The 20,167-nt window shown below is 39.1% G+C and overlaps 1 protein-coding gene across 3 annotated transcripts in view; it reads left to right on the top strand.

Moving 5' to 3' along the window:
• The window catches only part of macrod1 (mono-ADP ribosylhydrolase 1), a 143,525-nt gene that overhangs the window by 106,544 nt on the left and 16,814 nt on the right, over window positions 1-20,167 (top strand). For all 3 annotated transcript variants that reach the window (XM_040015976.1, XM_040015975.1, XM_040015974.1), the window contains one exon: window positions 16,893-17,014. In XM_040015976.1, coding sequence (XP_039871910.1) covers window positions 16,893-17,014 — 122 coding nt within the window. The remainder of the gene's footprint in view (window positions 1-16,892; window positions 17,015-20,167) is intronic.

The following is a 20,167-nucleotide window of genomic DNA, read 5'->3' as shown; positions in this document are numbered from 1 at the left end:
GTTTTTGCTACCATCTTTTCTAGCAGCTACGAAGACAAGCTTGACATATTTGTTAAGAAAACGGGTCTGAACGTCGACACCTCCTATGCTCGAGTGACGTGTGTTGATATACAACACTCATGGCGCCAGTCTGAATAACAGGTGAGGGGCTTCAGTGTGTAGGAAACCTAATTACACAGCTTTATCAGCAAGTGCAGCTGGAGAGGAAGAAACTGCATCCCAAAGAGTTTGTTAAGATGGACAACCTGGAAACCTGGAAGCGCAAAAGTGACGTGTGAAGGATGAGTTGGCAAAGATGAGGCACAACGTGTGGCCAAGAAATGGCACAGGGACCTCAAATTGGCCATTAAATCCTCAAGGGATAAATAGGATTAAGTAATTGGATAAAGTCACATGAAAAATAAGGTTTTCACAGTCCTGTGAAAACCTACGTAGAACTTCTAATTCAGTAGCTTATAAATGCCTCCTGCAGTAACTTAAGAAAATCGTTTTTTATCGGTCTTTTGCATCATGAAGTAATTTTTTTCCATTCTTCTTTACAAGGTTGTTTCCTTTCATTGAGGTTTGCAGCTGTGCCATGTATCATTGTCCCACTGCATGAACCAGTTTCAGATGAGATTTAGCTGTTAACAAATAGCCTTCTGTGACTGCAAAACAAGCCCAAATATGCAGAGTTTAGCTTTTGCCAAAGGTAGTGCTATGCATTATGTCCAGAGATCTCCACCTTGGTCTTGTCTGTCCAGAGGACATCGTTCCAGAGGTCCTGAGAAGTCGTCTTCTTCTTAAGATGCAGCTTTGCAAACCCAAGCTGTGCTGCCATGCACATTTTAGAGAGAAGAGGTTTTATCCTGACATCCCTTCCAAACAAACCAAACTTGTTCAGTCTCTTTCTGATTGTACTGTCATTGAGTTTAACATTGAACATACTAACTGAAGTTTGGAGAGTCTGAGATGTAGCTTTTGATTTTATTTGCTCTTTGTTGCATCATCTAAACTTGAATTTGTTGGGATGTCCACTGCTTGGAAGATTGTTGTCCACTAGTGAAAAATTGTTCTCACTGTAGAATGATGGACACCCTTTTCAGATTGCTGCTTGCCAAAAACTGCCAAAACCTCTGCTTTTATGGAGATGGTTACACCTGCTGATGATCAGTTAATCAAGTGCATTTGATTAACAGTAGCTGGCTGCTGCTGCTTAACCGTTTAATTTGTATGAGAGCAGTAAAGATGTACTCAGTGTTTCATGTGATTGTATAAGTGGTAGACACTCCCGTCCACAGCTAGTTCCCAGGCGACTGTTGACGTGTCATGTTAATGTTTGTTTTTGAATGGATACAATGTTTTATTTTCCACATTCTTTTGCATCTTTCAGACGTGCCCGTTTTTAAATTAACAGACAGAGGATTCGAAATCCCTCATCTGTTAGCGAAACTAAATGCACACACAGAAGGCGATTGTGTATGGTTCTGAATGTTAAATACACGCACACTCTCTTACTGTCAGTCACACACACTTTCAGAAGACATATCCAATTTGTCTTTTTAACACTGCTCCTCACACGCGCGCTCACATACGCTCCATAACGCACTATCCACCACACTCTTTCCTTCAAGCATAAATCCCTCGCACATCCTAACATGCTTCGCTAGCTTTCCATCTCCACACCACCACCACCTCCTCCTCTCTCCCTACCATCTCCTCCACTCTGTGTTTCAGAGTAATGTGAGCCAGCAGCCGTAACACTGGGGTGGGGAGTGTGGGGATGTTGATGTATGGTGGAACTAAAGCAACCCTGCCGATCGATAATGTAAACAGGAGCGAAGAGAGGCGGTAAATAAGGCCAACTCCTGACAGAACTGTCTACCTCAGGTGACGGAGAGAGTGAGCCGAAGGAGGGGAGAGAGCGAGAGATTGGGAGCAGGGAAGGGGTTGTGAAGGGGAATATCTAATACAGGGACATGGGGACAGACAAGGATGTAGGGCTAAAGAGGATAATGGAGGGATGAGGAAAGGGTGGAACAAATGGGGCAAGAAAAGCGAGGCATGGGAGGGATGAAGGGACTGAAAAATATGAAAGAAAAGAGGTGGAGAAAGACAGGAGCTGATGGAGGCACGGAGGAGCAAGTAGAGGTTGAGTGGATGAGGTAATGGCAAAAGAGGGAGGGAGGACAAAAGAGGAAAGTGAAGCAGAAAGATGGAAGTGAGGAAGAATGGATGGAAGCGAAAATGAGGAAAGGAGGGGGGAGACGAGTGGAGGAGACGACGGCTTCAGCAATGAGGATAAACGGCCACAGCAATTATAGATTACAATTCAATTTTAGGAAAAAACAGTGGCCGCATCTGCTTGCAAGTTTGTGGTAGCAGTGACATTTAACTGATGACATGCAGATGGATGACCAGCAAGTGACCTACTGTTGAACCAAATCGGGACGACACGTACAGTACGACAAAAACACACACACACGCACACACACAGGGCCGATTTGTGATCCTAGTCACCGCTGGAGGCTCCGTTGATGCATTGGCGTGGCTGAACAATTCTTTGAGAATACCACGCACTCGCCGCGTGCCGCTACGGGACTAGCGGGTAAACACACGCTCACGACAACGTAAACAATCGCACAGCCCGTGCACAAACACGCGTGGCGATCAAATGTGTGCCCGACTGTTTTATTATGTTTGCATTGCACTCCATTGTGTTTGTCGTTTTATTTCCGGTCGTGCGTGTTTAGTAATTAAACAACAGTGTCTGTGAGCGTTTCGTTTTAACAACTTTGCACTTTCTGATCAGTCTCTGCTGGGATTTAAAGAATTATCTGCAGCTTTGTCAAACACTATAAATTGCCCACCAAGTGATGATTCACAGTGGTGATTCATCATATAGCCAATTCTTGGGAGCTCTTGAATTTGCAGTTTTAATGACGTGCCATTTCTCACATCCGTGCATAAAATTATTATTTATTTATTTATTTGATATTATATTTTGCACTATCCTACTGTATATTACTGTATACTTGTATTCTATTGTACATATTGTATATCTTATTCCTCTGCTCCTCTGTCTCTCTTGCTGCATTGAGCATGTCCCAACAGCTCGATGCAGGGTGTTTAAGATACAGCAGTTAGTTACATAGCATTTTTATGCAATCGTAATGTTTTAAACAGTGCACAACAACAGCGGCTAAAGTTATATTTTATTAAAAGTTAGAGTCGGATTTGGTTATTTCTCCAGGCAGGTGCTTGAATTCCTGAATACAAACACTGTCCCCATTAAATTTTTTTCTTTACCTGGAAATAGAAAAGGCCATGAAGAGCACTGAAAGTAATCAATAAAGTAATTCTAAAATTAATTCTAATCTATATTGGGAGCCAGTGAAAAGAGGCTAAAGCGGGGCTGATGGAGCAGTGTCTGTGATGAGCTCAGAATTCAGATGAATTTTTACATCAGGCTTTTACTGAGAAAAAACAGAGATAAGGCTTGTAGAAAGCCTGATAAACAACAAGTAAAGCTGATTATTGACTTTCAGCCAAGTGATAATGTGATGATTTGATCTCATCTTATTATTCTTCCTGTTTGTGCTGTTTGAACTAATAATTTTATGGAGGCTGTGATTAACAACTGTTGTATTTTTAGAGCTTAAGCAGGAAAATTGGGTTTTTTGTGAGGTTTTTAAACTGACAAGTCAGAACTGTTTTGATAATTGTTTTATTATTTAATTCAATTATTAGGTATCACAAATTCCGTGTTTTAGCCCCTGAGCCTCTGTTTGAATGTTTTCTGCTTTTCTTGGCTTTTTGGGTTTAAAAATAAATATCATCTTGGGCCCTGGGAAATTAAAAGAGACATTTTTTGATTATTTTATTTTTCTGATCTAATGACTCAAATCATGGATAGCAAATAGGGTGACACATTAATGCAGTGCTTAACCGCACACTGTTTTTAGAATCGGTTGGATTATTTGTGATTTTCCACGCCTGTGTTGTATCATCATGCTTGTCAATTTAGCTGACGCTTTGCCACGACATCAGTGTTTATTGTGTTTACAGCTTAATAAGCTGACTCCTGGCCACTTTATTAGGTATACTTTGCTACTACTGAGTTCGAACTGCCTTAATTCTTAATGGCACAGATTCAACAAGGTGCTGGAAACATTCCTGGGACATTTTGGTTCACATTGATGTGAGAACATCACTCAGTTGTTGCAGATTTGTCTGCAGCACATCCATGATGTCACTCTCCCGTTCCACCGCAAAGGTGGTCTATCGGATGGAGACGTGATGACTGTAAAGGTCATTTGAGTACAGTGAACTCATTGTCATGTCTAAAAACTGGTCTAGGATTTGTTTGAGATGGTTTGATGTTTATGGCATGGTGTGTATCCAGCTGGAAGCAACTGTCCGTAGATGGGCTGGGACTTATATGGTGTCTTTCTACTCAGTTGAGCACTCAAAGCACTTTCTGCTCCTCTCTAACTCTCAAATTCTGCCACAGAAATTTAAGTTCATCACACCAGACAATATTTGTCCAGTCTGTTAGTCCAATTTTGGCGACCCTGCCTGAGTTGTAGCCACAGTTTTCTATTCTTAGCTGAGAGGAGTGGCACCGGATGTGGTCTTCTGCAGCTGTGGCCTATCTGCTTTGACGTGTTGTGCATTTCAGAGATGCTCTTCTGCATACCTTTGTTGTAACAAGTGGATATTTGAGTTACTTTTACCTTCCTATCAACCCAGCAGTCAGGCCATTCTCATCTGACCTCTGACATCACAAGCTATTTTCACAGAGAGAACTGCCACCCAGTGGATATTTTCTCTTTGTCGCACCAACTTCAGTAAACACTAGAGATGGTTGAGTGAGAAAATCCCAGCAGTAGTTTCTAAAATACTCAGACCAGCATGTCTGTCACAGTCAGAGTGACCCGAATCACCTTTCTTCCTCATCCTGATGAACAGTTTAAACTTGAGCCTAAATGCATTGAGTTGGTGTCGTGTGATTGGCTGATTCAGTAGATAATGCACTAACAAATAGTCGAACAGGTGCATCTAACAAAGTAGCCAGTGAGTATACAGTACAGCATGTGATCACAATAATGTGACTGTTCTAATATTAATATGTATTTTTATATTAACCGCTGACTGTTAATTAACTTTAATCAGTATCAGTGTCTAAGTCGAGCCCTTTGTCCTTCTCCTGGGAGTCTTTTTTTTAAACTTTGAGATGTCGTTCAGTTAGTATATTGATGACTGCTTTGCTCTGTCATGCCTCACTGCAAGTGACACTTCTTTTTAAGAGGCTGACTCGCTTTCAAATAATCTGTGGATTACCAAAGTTAAATGTGTGATTTTTGCCTGGGTTTTCTATCGATAGGCTGGTGAAGACATAATGTAGAAGAAGTATAGCAGAGTCCACAGAGCATATTGTTGTTGCTGGCTAATATTGTGGTACTTAACAGCTAATGGGCCTGCAGCCGGTGCTTATTGAAAATACTGCAAACAGTGACTGGCGGGGGATTAACTCTGGAATGAGCTTCAGCATCGTCTCTGAGCTGAGATTTGGAGCAAATGTGGACTGAGAGGAAAGATGGGCGGGAGATGTGCAATCATCAGGGTTATCAAGTTTAATCCTCCCTTTGCAGATTACAGATGTTTGTATGAATTAGCCCCACGCCACCTCTTGAAGGATCATTGCTGCCGAGAAGCTGCGGTAATGATTTGTCACTCGCACAAACACACAAAACATTAACACTCGAGCTCTTGCTCTTAAACAAAAGCCTAATGTTGCATTAATGCACCCTAAAAACCCAATGAGCCGTAGCTCGAGCTGTTAGTGTCCAGAAGCCAACATTAAAGTGTTTCTGTTGCTGGTGTATTTAATAACCACCTTAAATTTCAAGCAATATGTTGGAAGTGATGCACGGTGGTGACTGTAAGTTTGACAGCTGTTCAAATAAAATAATTAAATGATTTAAAGAAATGAAATGTTACACTTAAGAGAAGAGAAACGTATCCATTGATTAAAAATGATGCAGTATAACATACCTGCAACAGGGAAAAAGTATGGCAACCTTTCCTGTGACCTCTTAGTGCAACAATAACTCCAATCAGACATTTCTGGTTACTGCTGATCAGCCCTGCACCCTGGTTTGGAGAAATTAAGGGCAATTGTTTGATATAAACAGCTTCATCTATGAGATGTTTCCTCACTTGAAGTGATCACTCCACACCATTTCTGTTGAGTGAAGATGAGGGCTTGAACTCTGCCAATCCAAAAGTTTATCGTCGTTCTTCTCTAAGCTTTCTTTGATTAAAAACAAGGGCTGTCATCTTGGTGCACAACTCACTTTGTTTTGAGGTTGAAGGCACAGAAAGATGTCCTGATGTTGTTCTCTAAGATCGGTTTGTGTAATTCAGAATTGTTCTTATCATTGATGTTGGCCTGAAACTGGTCAAACCAGTGAGATGAACTTACTGGGTCCAGTTCTTATGCTGGAGAGGAGCATTTTCATTTCTTTTTTTTAAACATAATACTGTTTTAATTCTCTGCCCCACCCTGAGCCTGGTTCTGCCGGAGGATCCTTCCTGTTAGAAGGGAGTTTTTCTTTCCCACTGTCACCAAATTATCATCTTAAAGAAAGAAAGAACACTTTAAAGAAATCATTAAAAGACAAAAATTACCATTAACATGTATAAACATTTCGGACCACAACTGTACATCCATCTTTTATACTATCTGTGATTCACACACCTGTCTTGGTTGTTTTAGTGGACCACAAAATGGTTTTGTAATGGTTTCCAACCTGAGGAGCATCAATAACTCTTTTTCCAAAATCCCCAGAACTCTAATTTTTCATGTCACCATAAATCTCCACTAATGTGTCACCTTCAAATTTACTGCTAAACTTGTGGGCAAATTGTGGCACTTGATCCTCTAACAAATTTGTAATATTGGCAAATTTTCCTCAGTAATTAAATCACTGAGTATGTCATGCTTTCTCTCAGTTGTTTAGTTGGGTTTTCTTTAATTCTGTTTTTAGAACCTTTGTCTTTTGGTTTATAAAGAAATTTAGAGAAACATAAAAGCTTGACAAACTTTGAAGTAGCACTATAGCTTTATCCTTTGATAATCTATGCAATAGGAGAATATTGGTTTATAATAGCCATGGTAATACATAAACAGGCTTTGATTGGAGCACTTATTATTCCTTCTGTGTGGGTTCATGCACTCAGACTAAGTGATTTCTCAGGGACTGCACTCTGCTTCATTAGTGAGCAGTTTGTTGAAGGACTGTCACGTTACTCAGACAGCTCTCTTTCATTCTAGATCTGTGGAGTCCACTGCAAGCAGGACTCCCATATCAGGCTGTGATACAGACTTTCATCCACACGCTTCTGGTCTTCGGGGCACACGGAGGCATCACAGCGTTCAGTTTTTCATAAGTTGCCATAGCAGTAAAGCTCTTCGTCTTCAGCTTAATGATTGCAGGAGGAGTGTAGTCTGCTGAAACAGTTGCACAGTTCACATGGGCACGAAAAGGCACATGTTTGAAATGTTGCCTTTCAGGTACAAAAAAAAAAGAAGACACAAAGCAAATCAAAACACTGACAAAACCTTCACATACAACAGTGAACATATTCACACTGCTTGCCTAGAATTGAAAATCAATCTTGGTATAATCAATACTTCATCAAATAAAGCCTGGTTAATATAAAAGGGGCTCAATTAGCATTTTAGCCTCTTTTAGCTCATTGTTTTGGCTTTGTGGGTTACAGCTTTGCTGTTATGCCCCACTTTGACCATTTATATAGAGCCATTTTCAGCTAACACTAAAGGCTGTTGAAAAAGCATGCTGTACTATATCTGTCGTGCTTTAAACATTGGAGTTGAGCTCTTTAACATAGGGAGTACTTAGTAGCTAAAGAACCACATATTTCCCCCAGGAAATGATAAAGACCTTAACAGAGCTAAAAGAAAAGCGGATACTCAGTAAACAAATCAAGTGAATGTTAATGTTGCGCTTTATCTTCAGGCTTTGTAAAGAGGTAACTTTTTTCTAACACATGAAACTTCTGAAATTATTTAAATACAAACTCAGATGAACAACAACATGTGGAATATTAGTGTAAGTAAAATGAGTAGGCAGTGTGTGTTAAACCAAGTATATCTCATAATTCAGTAGCTTGTAGAAACACCTATAGCATCAATAATTTAAACTTATCATAACTTCATCAGTTGTAGCAATTTTAACCCCCTCTTCTACTACTTGCTTCAGCTCATTGAGGTTTGCAGCCATTTGTTTATATATTGTCTAACCTTGGGGTGAAATTGTTGGACGTCCACTCCTGGGAAGATTGACAGCTGTCTAGAATTTGTTCCACCTGTAAATAACGGTTTTGTAGAATGATGGACTTCAGTTTGTTTTTTGTTTTTAATGGCCTTTAACCCTTCCCAGATTGATGGGGAGTAATGATTGCCTCTCCAAAAATCATTCCGATGTCTTTCCTTTTTGGCATTGTTGTAATGCATAACTTACTGTTCCAGACAAGCAGACTGCCAAAACATCTGCTTTTATGGAGGTGCTCACACTTGATGATCATAATCATGTGCATTTGATTATCAGGAGCTGGTTGTTTCTTAATCTCTTCATTTCATATTTTCCCCATTTTCCTGTATGATAAATGATTGTCATTGTAGCTCATCTGAGATTATATTTACTTAATTTTAAGAACTGCTGAGGGCCAGAAGATTTTCTTATAACAGGTGATATTTTATTTTTATATTTTATTATATTTTAGGTGCCATTTTTATACCTTGTTGCTCTTCCTCCAAATGGAGAACAGTTAATGCAGCTGTGTCAAATTAAAACTTAAGGGGTAAATAATTAAATAAAATGACATGTAAATGCATGTTGATATCTGATAATGGAAATATAAAATTTCTTTTTTTTTTTTTTTAAATTAATGTAATTATGAAATATATTTGTTATGGTTTATTTAAACTGTAGATTATTAGCTGGCTCTATTGTAGGGTCATTATAAAGCGCCTTGACCTTACTGTTAGTGTTAAATTCAACTGTATTAAAATTCAGGGTTTTTTATTCCTTAAATAGCTTTTTAAGTTCCATTTTAGTTACTTTTATTTCCTAAAAATATATAGATTTTACATTTTCTGTATTTAGTCATGTGATTTCTACATGTTTAGTTTTTTACATGATATAAAATAATAATAAGCACAGGCGCACAGATGTTCACAAACTTCACTGCACTAGCTTTTGTAGGCTTAAGTCCCTTAATGCTCTTCAGATATGTGAAAATAAAAAATATTTTCTTTGTTTCTTGAAAAAAAACAACCCAATTTTTTTTAAACCTTTACATAACTTTTTTTTTTTTTTTTGTAAAGGAAAAACACGGTAATAGAACAAAATTACAAGTAGTACGACTTGCACAGGAAGTCTCGGTCATAATTCGGTATGTTGAAAATGCTGAACCAAAAAAGTTTCTTGTTTGTTCTTTGATTTCAGTCAGTGGATCAAAACTCCCACTTTCTGACCTGTATGATGAAGTACAAAGATGCTGTATATACTTCAAGGCCTGAAATCTGACAAGTTCGTGCCATGCTGCTTCTAATCTGGCCTGCACCCAGCTAATCAGTCACTCTGCCTGATATCACACATTTCAGTTCATGCATTTGCACTGAGAAGCATTAAAATGAGTGACAAAAGGGTGTTTTTACATCACACCCCATTTAATATACCTTCAGGCTTCAGAATGTTTCCCTCTTAAAAAAAAAGTGGTATGAGATTCAAATCAGCTTGCGCCTCTTTCCCAGCAGTTTCCTTCTTTCTGGAAGGCTGAGCTCCGTTCCTCTGCCTGCGAATAATGAACAGATCCTGCATGACTAACCAATCCTTCACTGATGTTGGTTAGCTGTCGATGGATACAGCTACAACCATTTCTAACCACAAATAAGTCTGTAGAGGGCATCGGGGGAAATGGGTAGAAGTGCACATTTCATTCTTCTGTTATGAATTTCTGCTTCTGAAAAAAGATCACGAGATCATATTTCAAAAAGTCACAAACACTGTGTTAAATCGTTCTGCCTAATGGCCTCCAATCCTCAGAGGGTCCGATTAAAGAGGTTCTGCAGGGCTTCCTCTGTGCTCTGCAATCTGTGGCTTGTTTGTGTGAGTGACTGAAGCAGCATTAAGGTCCATATTAAGTCGCTTAATTATTAGACTCATTTTGTTTTGAATCGTGAAAAGAAAAGTCCAGCACGCAGGAGTGAGTTGATTTTTGTTTTTGTTCTCGTTTGTGAAGTTTTGTTCAAGTTTTCAGTGCCTGATGAATGAATCTAGAAATAAATCATAGAAACGGCCTCTGTCTATAATTAATTAATAATTATAAAATATAATTGATCTTGTTACGGTTTTCTTTTCATTGGAGTGAGAGGACTAGCCAAGTCTTCCAATTCTACACGCTTTTTATTCTCCCTTTTTGACAAATGTGAACAAATCCAGGCTCAAGAAACCATTCAGGTTCTATATTTGGATTCTCTGAGGCAACTATAGGTGTGCCACTGGCTCTTGTGACAAATATCTAATATTCTTAAAGCACACAACTGCACAAAACATCATGAATAAATTGTTAGTTTTCCGTATTAATACTTCCTATGACCTCATTTCCACCAGAAATCTCCTAAAAACATGTCTGTGTTAAATTCCGGTTCTTTTGGATTCTTTCGGGCCAAGAAAGACACGGCTCAAAAGTGGTCCTTTTACTTTAAAAATGATCTTTATTTTACATATCCGGATATGGAGACCTGAACACAAAACACACTACCCCAGGTCTGAAGCACAAACGGAAGCCTAGTTATTTATATACTTGCTCTCTACGTCACACCACACTTTAAGTTTCGATCAAACAGCCTAGTTGGTTTCACTTTCTACTGCAATTACCATGCTTCTGCAAAAGCATGCAGTTTCCTGTCAGCCTGCAACCTAATTTTACACTGAAGTCTGGGCCTCTCATAAAACACACTAGTCAGCATTCAGATTATATATTTTATTTCCTAACATCTGTCAAAAGGAACCACAGTCCATTTGCACAATTACCGGATGATGAGAGTGACACGCATCAAAGGTCCTGCCTCGGAGTGAAGTGGAGAATGGATCCCGCAAACCACAACCAGTGCCATCAATCCAACACCTGAAGAAAACATAAATGAAAAAGCCACTTTCATGGGCAGTACTGTGTAAGCTGCAAGTCTTACAGTTGTGTTTTTACAGTACTCTATGCAGTCCTGTAAAAAAAAGACTAAGTAATGGTTTTCTGTCTTCAGCTGGACTGGGTCTATTTCACATGTCAGATGACAAAAATTCACTTTCCATGGATATGAATTCAGGAGTGTCTTGAAATTTCGGCTTGCCCTTTGGCGTGCTTTGAGTGCAATAAGTTACTCACTGAATCAATGGTAAAATTATACTGTTTAAGTGCACTTTTTTTGTTTTGTTTTGTATTGATTTATACCTCTGTCAAGTCTAAAGCTTTACATCTTATTTCTTTTCTTGTCTCTTAACCACAAAACCTGGAGAGAATTTTTAATGATTTTGGGTTTGTCTAAAGCTAAACAATTAGGAGTGAGCGTGGCTGTGTGATACCGCTAATCTTGTTTTTAATGCCAAGTAACACCCAAGCTGATATCCCCATTGCCAGTAAATGTTTAAAAAGTTTTTAAAAAATGTAGGTTAAACCAATTTAATTTTAAATCATCTTGTTAGCGTAGGTGCTCTTTACCCTGGGCTGGCAGACAGACTGAACCTCAGTACACTGCATAATAAAACTAACTTATATTTGCTGTACCTCAATACACTGATTCAGTAAAAGGACTAGGTGTTACAATCCCTGATAATGCATTGCTTTAAATGGAGAAAATCTTGAGGGATGGCTGTTATGAGGAAAGGCAGCCCAGAAACGTTACCACCGCCACGCATCGTTGTGTGCCTCAACTTTCGGTCTTTTACCCAAGCTTATCTGCCATTTTTTCCTTCCTTGGTTAGGTTTAGGGATTAGAGCTCTGATGTAGATTATCATATTAAAATTTGGGACACATCGTCAGTATTTGACCTTGGATTCATCGGGTGTTTCGGACATTATCACAGGACACCCTCATCCAGGGAGGTCCTGCCAGGGTTGATCAGGCACCGGAGTGTCACTGGTTTATGTTAAATTGTTATTTCTCTTCTTCTTTCTTCAGTTTAGTTTTCTACTGTTTATTTTTGTCTATCTATTCACTGCAACTGAGAAGTAATACTTACCTCTATAACATTTATGGAGCGTCCAAATCTGCACTAACTACTGTTAAAGATCAGAGGAGAAAACACAGGCTTGGTTTTTAATTATATTGTATTATAATGAAAGAAATGCATGATAAAATAAGTAAATAATGCCATAATGAATATATATACAGTACTATACAAAATTATTAGGCACCCTTCACTTCTTTTATATTTTGCTTGGAAAACTAAATATAGTGATATCTCGAAATATTTGCAACACACTTAAAACACATATCCATGAAAAGACAGAAAGTAAAGGTAATAAAATTTTTATGAATTTGAAAGTCAATATTTGGTACAAGCACCTTTACTCTGGAGAGGACAATCAATTCAATTCAGTTCTTTTAAAAAAAAAAATATTTACCCTACATCATATATTGAAAATAAATTGACCCTGATTCGCAACACATAAAATGCAACCAAATAAAACAATCTTGTAATACCCCCCCAATATTGCTATAGGGTTGAAATTTTTAAATTAAAGGGTTAATAATGACGGGAACATTAACTCATAAAACTGTAGCCTGGATAGACACAGATTACTTTGCTGCAGTCAGTGATAATTGTTGCTTTTTAGCCCTCTCTGTGTTTTTCCTCACTCTCTCTGTGCGGGCATGAGACCAGACTATTGTACATCATGAACAATATGTAATCACCCCTCACCCTCCACTGACCCCAGCACCCACCTCCGCCCCCACAGGCTGGTCCCACTGGATGAGTAGAGGGCTGAATTTCTTCCCCAGCACACAGCTGAATACACATTTATGTCCAATTACTGAGTTTAGATATGGTTGGTTTTTTTTTTAAATTAGAATTGATTCTAAGACAGGAATCTCGGGATTTGGAAACGTCAATATTTCAGTATCAATCCACCCAGCACAGCCAGATTGCAAATAGACAAGCAGACCTTTATATTATATCACATTGTTAGTGAGGGCATGTGACAAATAACTTGTCCTAGATGGATGTAAAAAATAAATAATAATGATAAAAAAAACAGGGCCCCTTTTAACGAACAGTGAACATGTTTGAGGCTGTGATTGAGCTGTCTGGTGTGAGTGAAATCTGCAGATCAGTCCACACTTTATTCAAGACTCAAGTGTCAAAACTGATCTGAGGTGGAAAAAATCAGAGATTATTTCACCTCATGGGAGCCTGTTAAGAAAAAAAAGGTGTCTCGTGGTACTAGATGGAAGAAAAAAGCCTTGTATTGTTGAGATTCTTTTCAGTTTGTGTGTGTTCTCGTGTAGAGGCGGTGGTCCAGCCAGGTCTTATGACACCGCTGGGATTCAAGCTGAGCAACATGCTGAGCCTCATCAGAATGTGTGGTGGCGTGGGCGTGTAGAGGCCGGTTAAACCACAGCTCACCGACAGCCGTCTCTGTTCCTCACTTGGTTTCTGTTTACTAGTATTCCTGTTTTCTCTGCCTCTCCTGTCTTTCCTCAACCTTCACGTCAGTACGCTTCAGTTTATTTAGCCTTTATTTAATCAAATACACAAATTTAAATATTTTTTCTGAGACCATAGAGTAAAACTGCAGCAATTAACTTGACAGAGACAGTATCAATTAGTCGAGCTACGGCTACATGACTGAAAAGCATGAAAAAATATTTCACACAAAACAAATTGGGAACAGTGAAAGATGGTGTTGCTGTGGACTCGCTGAGAGGACAATGTAAAAAAAGTGCTTTGTACTGTTTTCGGTTTGGTAAATAATGGTAGTACTAAAAACTGTTTTCGTACGACACCATAGGCTGTGACAAACACCCAGAAAAAATGATTTGCTTGCGGCATCAAAACCAGTGACAGCAGTAGATTCAAAGCTTTCCAGCTCTGTAGTTAAAATCAAATGTTAAACCCTCTGGAAATTTAGATTGAAATAGTAAAAATGCATTTGTGATCTCACAGTTCAGAGCCTCATTAATCATCACAGAAATCAAAGTGAGGGGAAAAAAGTCCAGAAATATTGAGAAAACCTAGTTTAAAATCGGCTTATTTTACTGATTTAAAGTGCCGTTTCTACATATCATAGCAACACTGGATCACCTTAAATAGACGCTCACCAGCCACTTTGTTGGGTACGCAGATTCAACTGCTTGTTAATGCGAATATCTTATCAGCCATCATTGCGTGGCAGCAACTCGGTGCATTTAGACATGTAGACACGGTGAAAACAACCTGCTGAAGATCAGAAACAGGGAGCAAGGTGATTGAAGCTGGTCTGAATACTTTAGAAAAAGTTGATCTGCTGGGATTTTCCCACACAACCATCTCTAGTGTTCAAAGGGAAGGGTTTGAATAGAGAAAATATCCAGTTAGCTGCAGTTACTTTGGTGAAAAAGCCTTATTGATACTAGAGGTCAGAGGAGAATGCATTCTCAAATAACCACTAGTTGCAACCAAGGTTTGCAGAAGAGCATCTCTGAATGCTAAAAGCATCGTAACTTGAAGCAGATGGGCTACAGCAGCAGAAGACCACACCGAGTGCCACTCCTGTCAGCTGAGAACAAAAAACTGAGGCTACAATTCAGGCTCACCAAAATTAGACAACAAAAGATTGGAATAACCTTATTTGTCATGAGGTTTATTGATTTCTGCATCAGCAGGTGGACGGTAGGGTTAGAATTTGGCTAAAACAACGTGAAAGCCTGCCCGAGTACTGCTGCTGATCATGTCGATCCCTTTATGACTGCAATGCACAATCTTCTGATAGGTCAAAAAGTTCAAATCATCTCAAGCTGGTTTCTTGAACGTGACAGTGAGTTCACTGCACTGAAATGCCCTCCACAGTCACCAGATATGAATCCAGCAGAGCACCTTTGGGATATGTTGGAACAGAAGATTCACATAATTCATGTCAGTTGAGTTTCTAGCACCTCGTTGAATTCATACCACAAAGAATTATGGCAGGTCTGAAGAAAAAACTTGGTACCAGCAAGGTGCAACTTACAAAGAGACCAGGAAGTGTAATTTATTAATGGCATGTTTACATTCTGCCTCATTTCCAACTTCATGTTCGGGACTCAGGAGGAGGGGAGAGAAGGCGCAGCTGCAATACAGATAACCTTGCATAATGTATACTTTCCTGGGTAAAACTATTTAATTGGTCTTTGGTTAAATGAGTATGCCAAGAGTGGGAGTTTTTTCTTTTATTAACGATCGTCCACAAAACATGAATTCCCTGCTGACTTTCTATGTAGAAAATAGAAATAAAAATAAGACTTGGGTCAAGTAGAGGTAAAAAATGTAAACAAAAGGCCGACATGTTGTCAAACTTTAATGGCTAATGTGCCATCAGAGACAGCACAATCAATAACAGTGGGGCAAGGAAAGAAAAAAGAAATGTACAGTTTGGTGACAAAAAATATATCCGTATAAAATGTTTTATGCTTTTTTGCTATCAGCTCAAATGCAACTTGACACTGATTTTTAGTTGATGTGTTTTAAATGTGTGTTAAAGCAAATTTTGATGACTATCATGTACAGACGAGCTGGATTATATAGACGGAAGGCATCTGAGTTTACACTTGCTTGAAGTGCGATCAGTACACTGTGTGAGCTGACAGAGAAGGTGGTTTTTTGAAAGCTTAATACATCCAGCCGGTTGCCTGATTTATTTATTTTTGAAGTTATGATGAATAAAACGGTGATATTGGGGAAACTCTGTCACGTAGAAACTCTGTTTGAAATGTGAAAAAGTAGACTTTGTTTTGTTTTTCATTGTGCTCATTACTTAAGAAAACCATCCTGCAGTGTTAAAATGAAGGTCATCTTGTGTTTTCTGTTTTCCTAACTGAAAGAAAGAGACTCCTCAGTAGAAGAGCACAGCCACAGACATGTTGCTCTAGATACAAGCTTTTGGATTTGCTTAGAGCACTTAAATAGAAGCTGTTTGGAGTCCAGAAGCAACGGCTAAAATACAAGAGGTGTTCCATTTAGCTGCGTCAATTAGACTTATGGTGTTACTGCCATGTTCCTGTACATGAACACAAAGAAACATTTAATATTCATTTGGAGCACGGCTAAACTGCATCACCTGGAAGGCTGGTAATCTTCTTCAAGCCCTCGAAGCCCACTCATCGCTTCATGTAGGATGTTCACGGTTTATTTTATCCGGAAATAAAATGGATGGCAATTTCCAAAATTGCACCTCTATGCTAAACAGAATATCAAACCACAAATGTATCCACTGTTGGCCTCTTGGTGTGCACCAGCAGTTCTGGTCATCCACTCTTCTGATGATGGGCACGTTTTATCATACTATCAACATGGATAGATCTAAAGATTATAGTGTTAGTGCTAGTTGGCACAGAAAGTGCACTACTTTTCAGCTGATCACGAACACTGTTTACAGTAAGCATCATTTTTCAGGGGATATAAAACATGTTTTATAAGGACTTTAATGTCAACAGTAGAGTTTATTAATAATATTTAAAATAGTTCCCTGATAAAAAACTATAAATTTTAACTGTATTTTATTTGCAGTTGTCCTGTTACCTTTATTTCACAGTAGCTTCATACCTTTGACACTGTGTAAAGAACTCTTTCTTCCCATCTCTGCAGATGTGATTCACACAGTGGGGCCGATTGCACAAGGCGGAGTTGGAGAGGAGGAGAAGAACGCGCTAAGATCGTGCTACAGAAACAGCCTCGAGACGGCGACCGAAAATGGTGCTCGTTCTGTGGTGAGAATGAATTTGAGACAGCAATTTGAACTGATGCTGAAAACGGGGTAACGCAGGAGGATTGAGAGGTCAGGTTAAAAGTAAAAGAAGGTAAAGAAAAAGAAGCACTGAAGACTGTGGCACACGAATAAAGAAGAAATCAAAAGAAGCGAATACAAAAGAAGCATTGGTAGGAAGAAAAAAAGGACGGGTGAAGCAGTCATGACTGTATGACAGGGTGCTATAGTTAAAAAAGAAACCCAAGCCAGAAAAAATGATCGCATTGGATTTTTCAAAGAATACAGTGTTCAAACTGAGATGGATGGAGGAAGGGGAAAAGAGGTAGGAGTGTGAGTTGTAAGAAGGTAGCATGAAACACACCAGGCATGAGGTTTCACAGAGAATGAAGTGTTAAAGCCAAAGAAAAGCACCAAAGCAACATGAAAACAAAGTCAGAGGTGCAATTGAAGAAAACAGGAGCATGGAAGCAGTGTGAAGATTAATGCAGAACAGTAGTAGCTTCGCTAGTAAAGAACAGGATTTGAAACAGACTTAAATGCATCAGTTGCAGGATTTTTTTTTTTAACCGAAGTTTTCATAGCAACAGCAATTTTCACAAAACTTCAAATTATTTGTTTATTGTAGGTGTCAGAGAACCTGTGAGGCATAGTTGCCTTCACCCTGAGTCTTAAGCTGTGCAGTCTGGTTAAATGAACAGATCTGGAAACCTGGGGAGCATCCAGACATCTGCTTGTGCTGGCATATTTGACAACAGGTTGGAAATCTGCCAGACTTGAAGTTTACTGGCTGCTTGACTCAAAGGAGAACCAGTGGTGTTGCACAGACTTGGCAAACACGGACCTCACTGACTAACAGTTATAATCGTTTTGATTTTTAATATGTATTTATTTCTGTTAATAGCTGCATTTACCTTCTGCTGTGGTCTCTTCTTGTCATTGTTTTTTCATTGCTGGTGAGTCTGCCAGCAATGTAAGCAAAATCACCTACAGTGCAGGAAATAATGCATGACTTAAATGTAACTGTTGGCTCTGCTGCAACTTTATACTAAAGTACAAGTCGACATTGTTCCAGTCTGTCTTAAAAACATCCGCCTGCTTATGCTTGTCTGCTTGTCCAATTTAAGAAAAAAAAAAGTTTTTGGTCTTGGCAGTTGTCCTGCGGTCCATAGCAGCTGCAAAGACATGCCTCTTTCAATCAGATGCAATCTAAGTACTGCGGAGACAAAATCCCCAGTTGTCTTTGTGCTGTGAAAAAAATGCTTTCAAAGCTAATCTGAAGCGATTAATTGGGTGACTTAGAGAAACTAAATCCAAGGTTAAATACTTTCAGCACCAAATTACCTCTTTTACCTTGCCGAGATGCAAAAGAGGGAATGTGGTGCTAAATAGACTTTAAACAATTCCCTCGCTCACATTCGCTTTGTCGGGAACCTGAAATAATGAATCTGCTGCAGATTTTTTGCAGCTATTGTTAATAATGAGTGCGGACGGGTGAGGACAGGTGAGAGAGATGGAATAAAACGATGATTCAAACTGGAAATGTCATGGTTCATAGCCCACGTGTTAACTCACAAGAGGATGGTTTTTAAGACAACACAGACAACACAGTTAAAGGTATTCAGCTGCCAGAACACAGCAACACTTACTGTGTAAAAAGCAGTGAGAGCTCTTAGAAGAGGGTGACAACTCTGTTTACCTGTTAACTTTTACCTGTTTGTCCTGTTGTTTGGGAAGGATCTCCCACTCAATCACAGCATTGGTGGGGGAAAAAAAGCCCATTTAGCGTTGTATTAAACTAATATGACACAATTACAAGCCCACAATCTGTCTAGCGCTGCAGCAAGTCTTCCATTCAAAGCTTCATTTTCACCAGCATCATTAAAAAGTAGCTGTTGCAAAAATGCACCAATTCCACAAAATCGTGGACACAAGAAGTTTTTTAAGTTCTTTTCCTAAAGTATAATAGCTTACGGTATAAAGTGATTGTTTCCTCAGTGGCTGTCTGTATACCCACCATCGTAATTACTGTAATGATCTCTGATTAGTGTTACTAGCACGGCCGAAGCTGACGGAAGAATTCTTCCCTGCTCGGCCTCGTCAGCAAAGGATGATCAACAGTTTGGTCTTTAAATAGATGTGAAAGTCAGAGGCTGAAGGAAAGGCTGCCATAAAAAACAATCAAGAGAAAGACTCCATCGGGATCCAGCAGAGAGTGTGATTTCTGTGCAGTGCTACGTGTGTGTACGTGTATGGCTGCCTTTGTGAGGACCAGTTTGTTGTAGACCTTGAAAGTGAGGAGATTTGGGGAAAGTTGCTTTTTGACACATCGTCAAAGGTTTAGACCCGGATTTAAGCTTCAGGTTTAGCGTCAGGTTTGAGTTATGTTAAGGGTTGCTTCTAGGCCTTTGGGTTATGCTAGTTAAGGTTAAGTAGAGGGGATAGGCCATGCATTATGTCACCGAGTGTCCTCAGAAGGATAGACATACAGAGAGTGTGTGTGACGATGATGATGAGCTCTTCAGAAAGTTATCAGATCTTTTAAAATTTTCCCCATTTTGATGTGTTTCATGCTCTTCTTCAGTTCGTGTTCTCTCATCAGTCTGCACACAGTACTCCACAATGTCAAAGCAAAAACAAGGTTGTAAAGTGTGTGTATGTTTTTAATTAAAAGAGTGAGTCTTTTTATCCATTTTGTTTGGAGCCTTTGTCATGATACACGTAATTAAGCATCCCACGTCTATCAGTGATCCTTGAAATGCCTACAGCATGATCTGTCTTTTTGAAGTCATTGGACAAAATCAGGAAAAATATACACATACCAGTTAAAATAAAGTTTCCAAAGATCTGCGAGATGGGTTTTTGTTTTTTTGTCTTTTAAATGATCACTTTTCGATGTAGTTTTTTGTGCTAAAGCACTGTCAGGGTGCATTTGGTTGAATTTGGTTGAAAATGAAAGAAATCTGGAACCACCAACACTCATCCTGTCAAAATCAGGAATAGGGGAAGAAGGCATTGCGTGAACAGGTAACCAATAATTCAAAGGTCATGATAATTAGGATCCAGAGTTCCTTTATGGAGATTAGATGTGTCTAAAAGAAGGGCAGCCTTTGATGATGCGTTCTAGCTGTCAGGCCTTTATGGTGGACAGACTGCT

This window comes from Simochromis diagramma, unplaced genomic scaffold (genome assembly GCF_900408965.1).
Source record: "Simochromis diagramma unplaced genomic scaffold, fSimDia1.1 OVJJ01000685.1, whole genome shotgun sequence".
NCBI classification, from domain to species: Eukaryota; Metazoa; Chordata; class Actinopteri; order Cichliformes; family Cichlidae; genus Simochromis; species Simochromis diagramma.
Note: the sequence above shows the minus strand (reverse complement) of the source record. Positions and strands in the feature narration are given on the sequence as shown.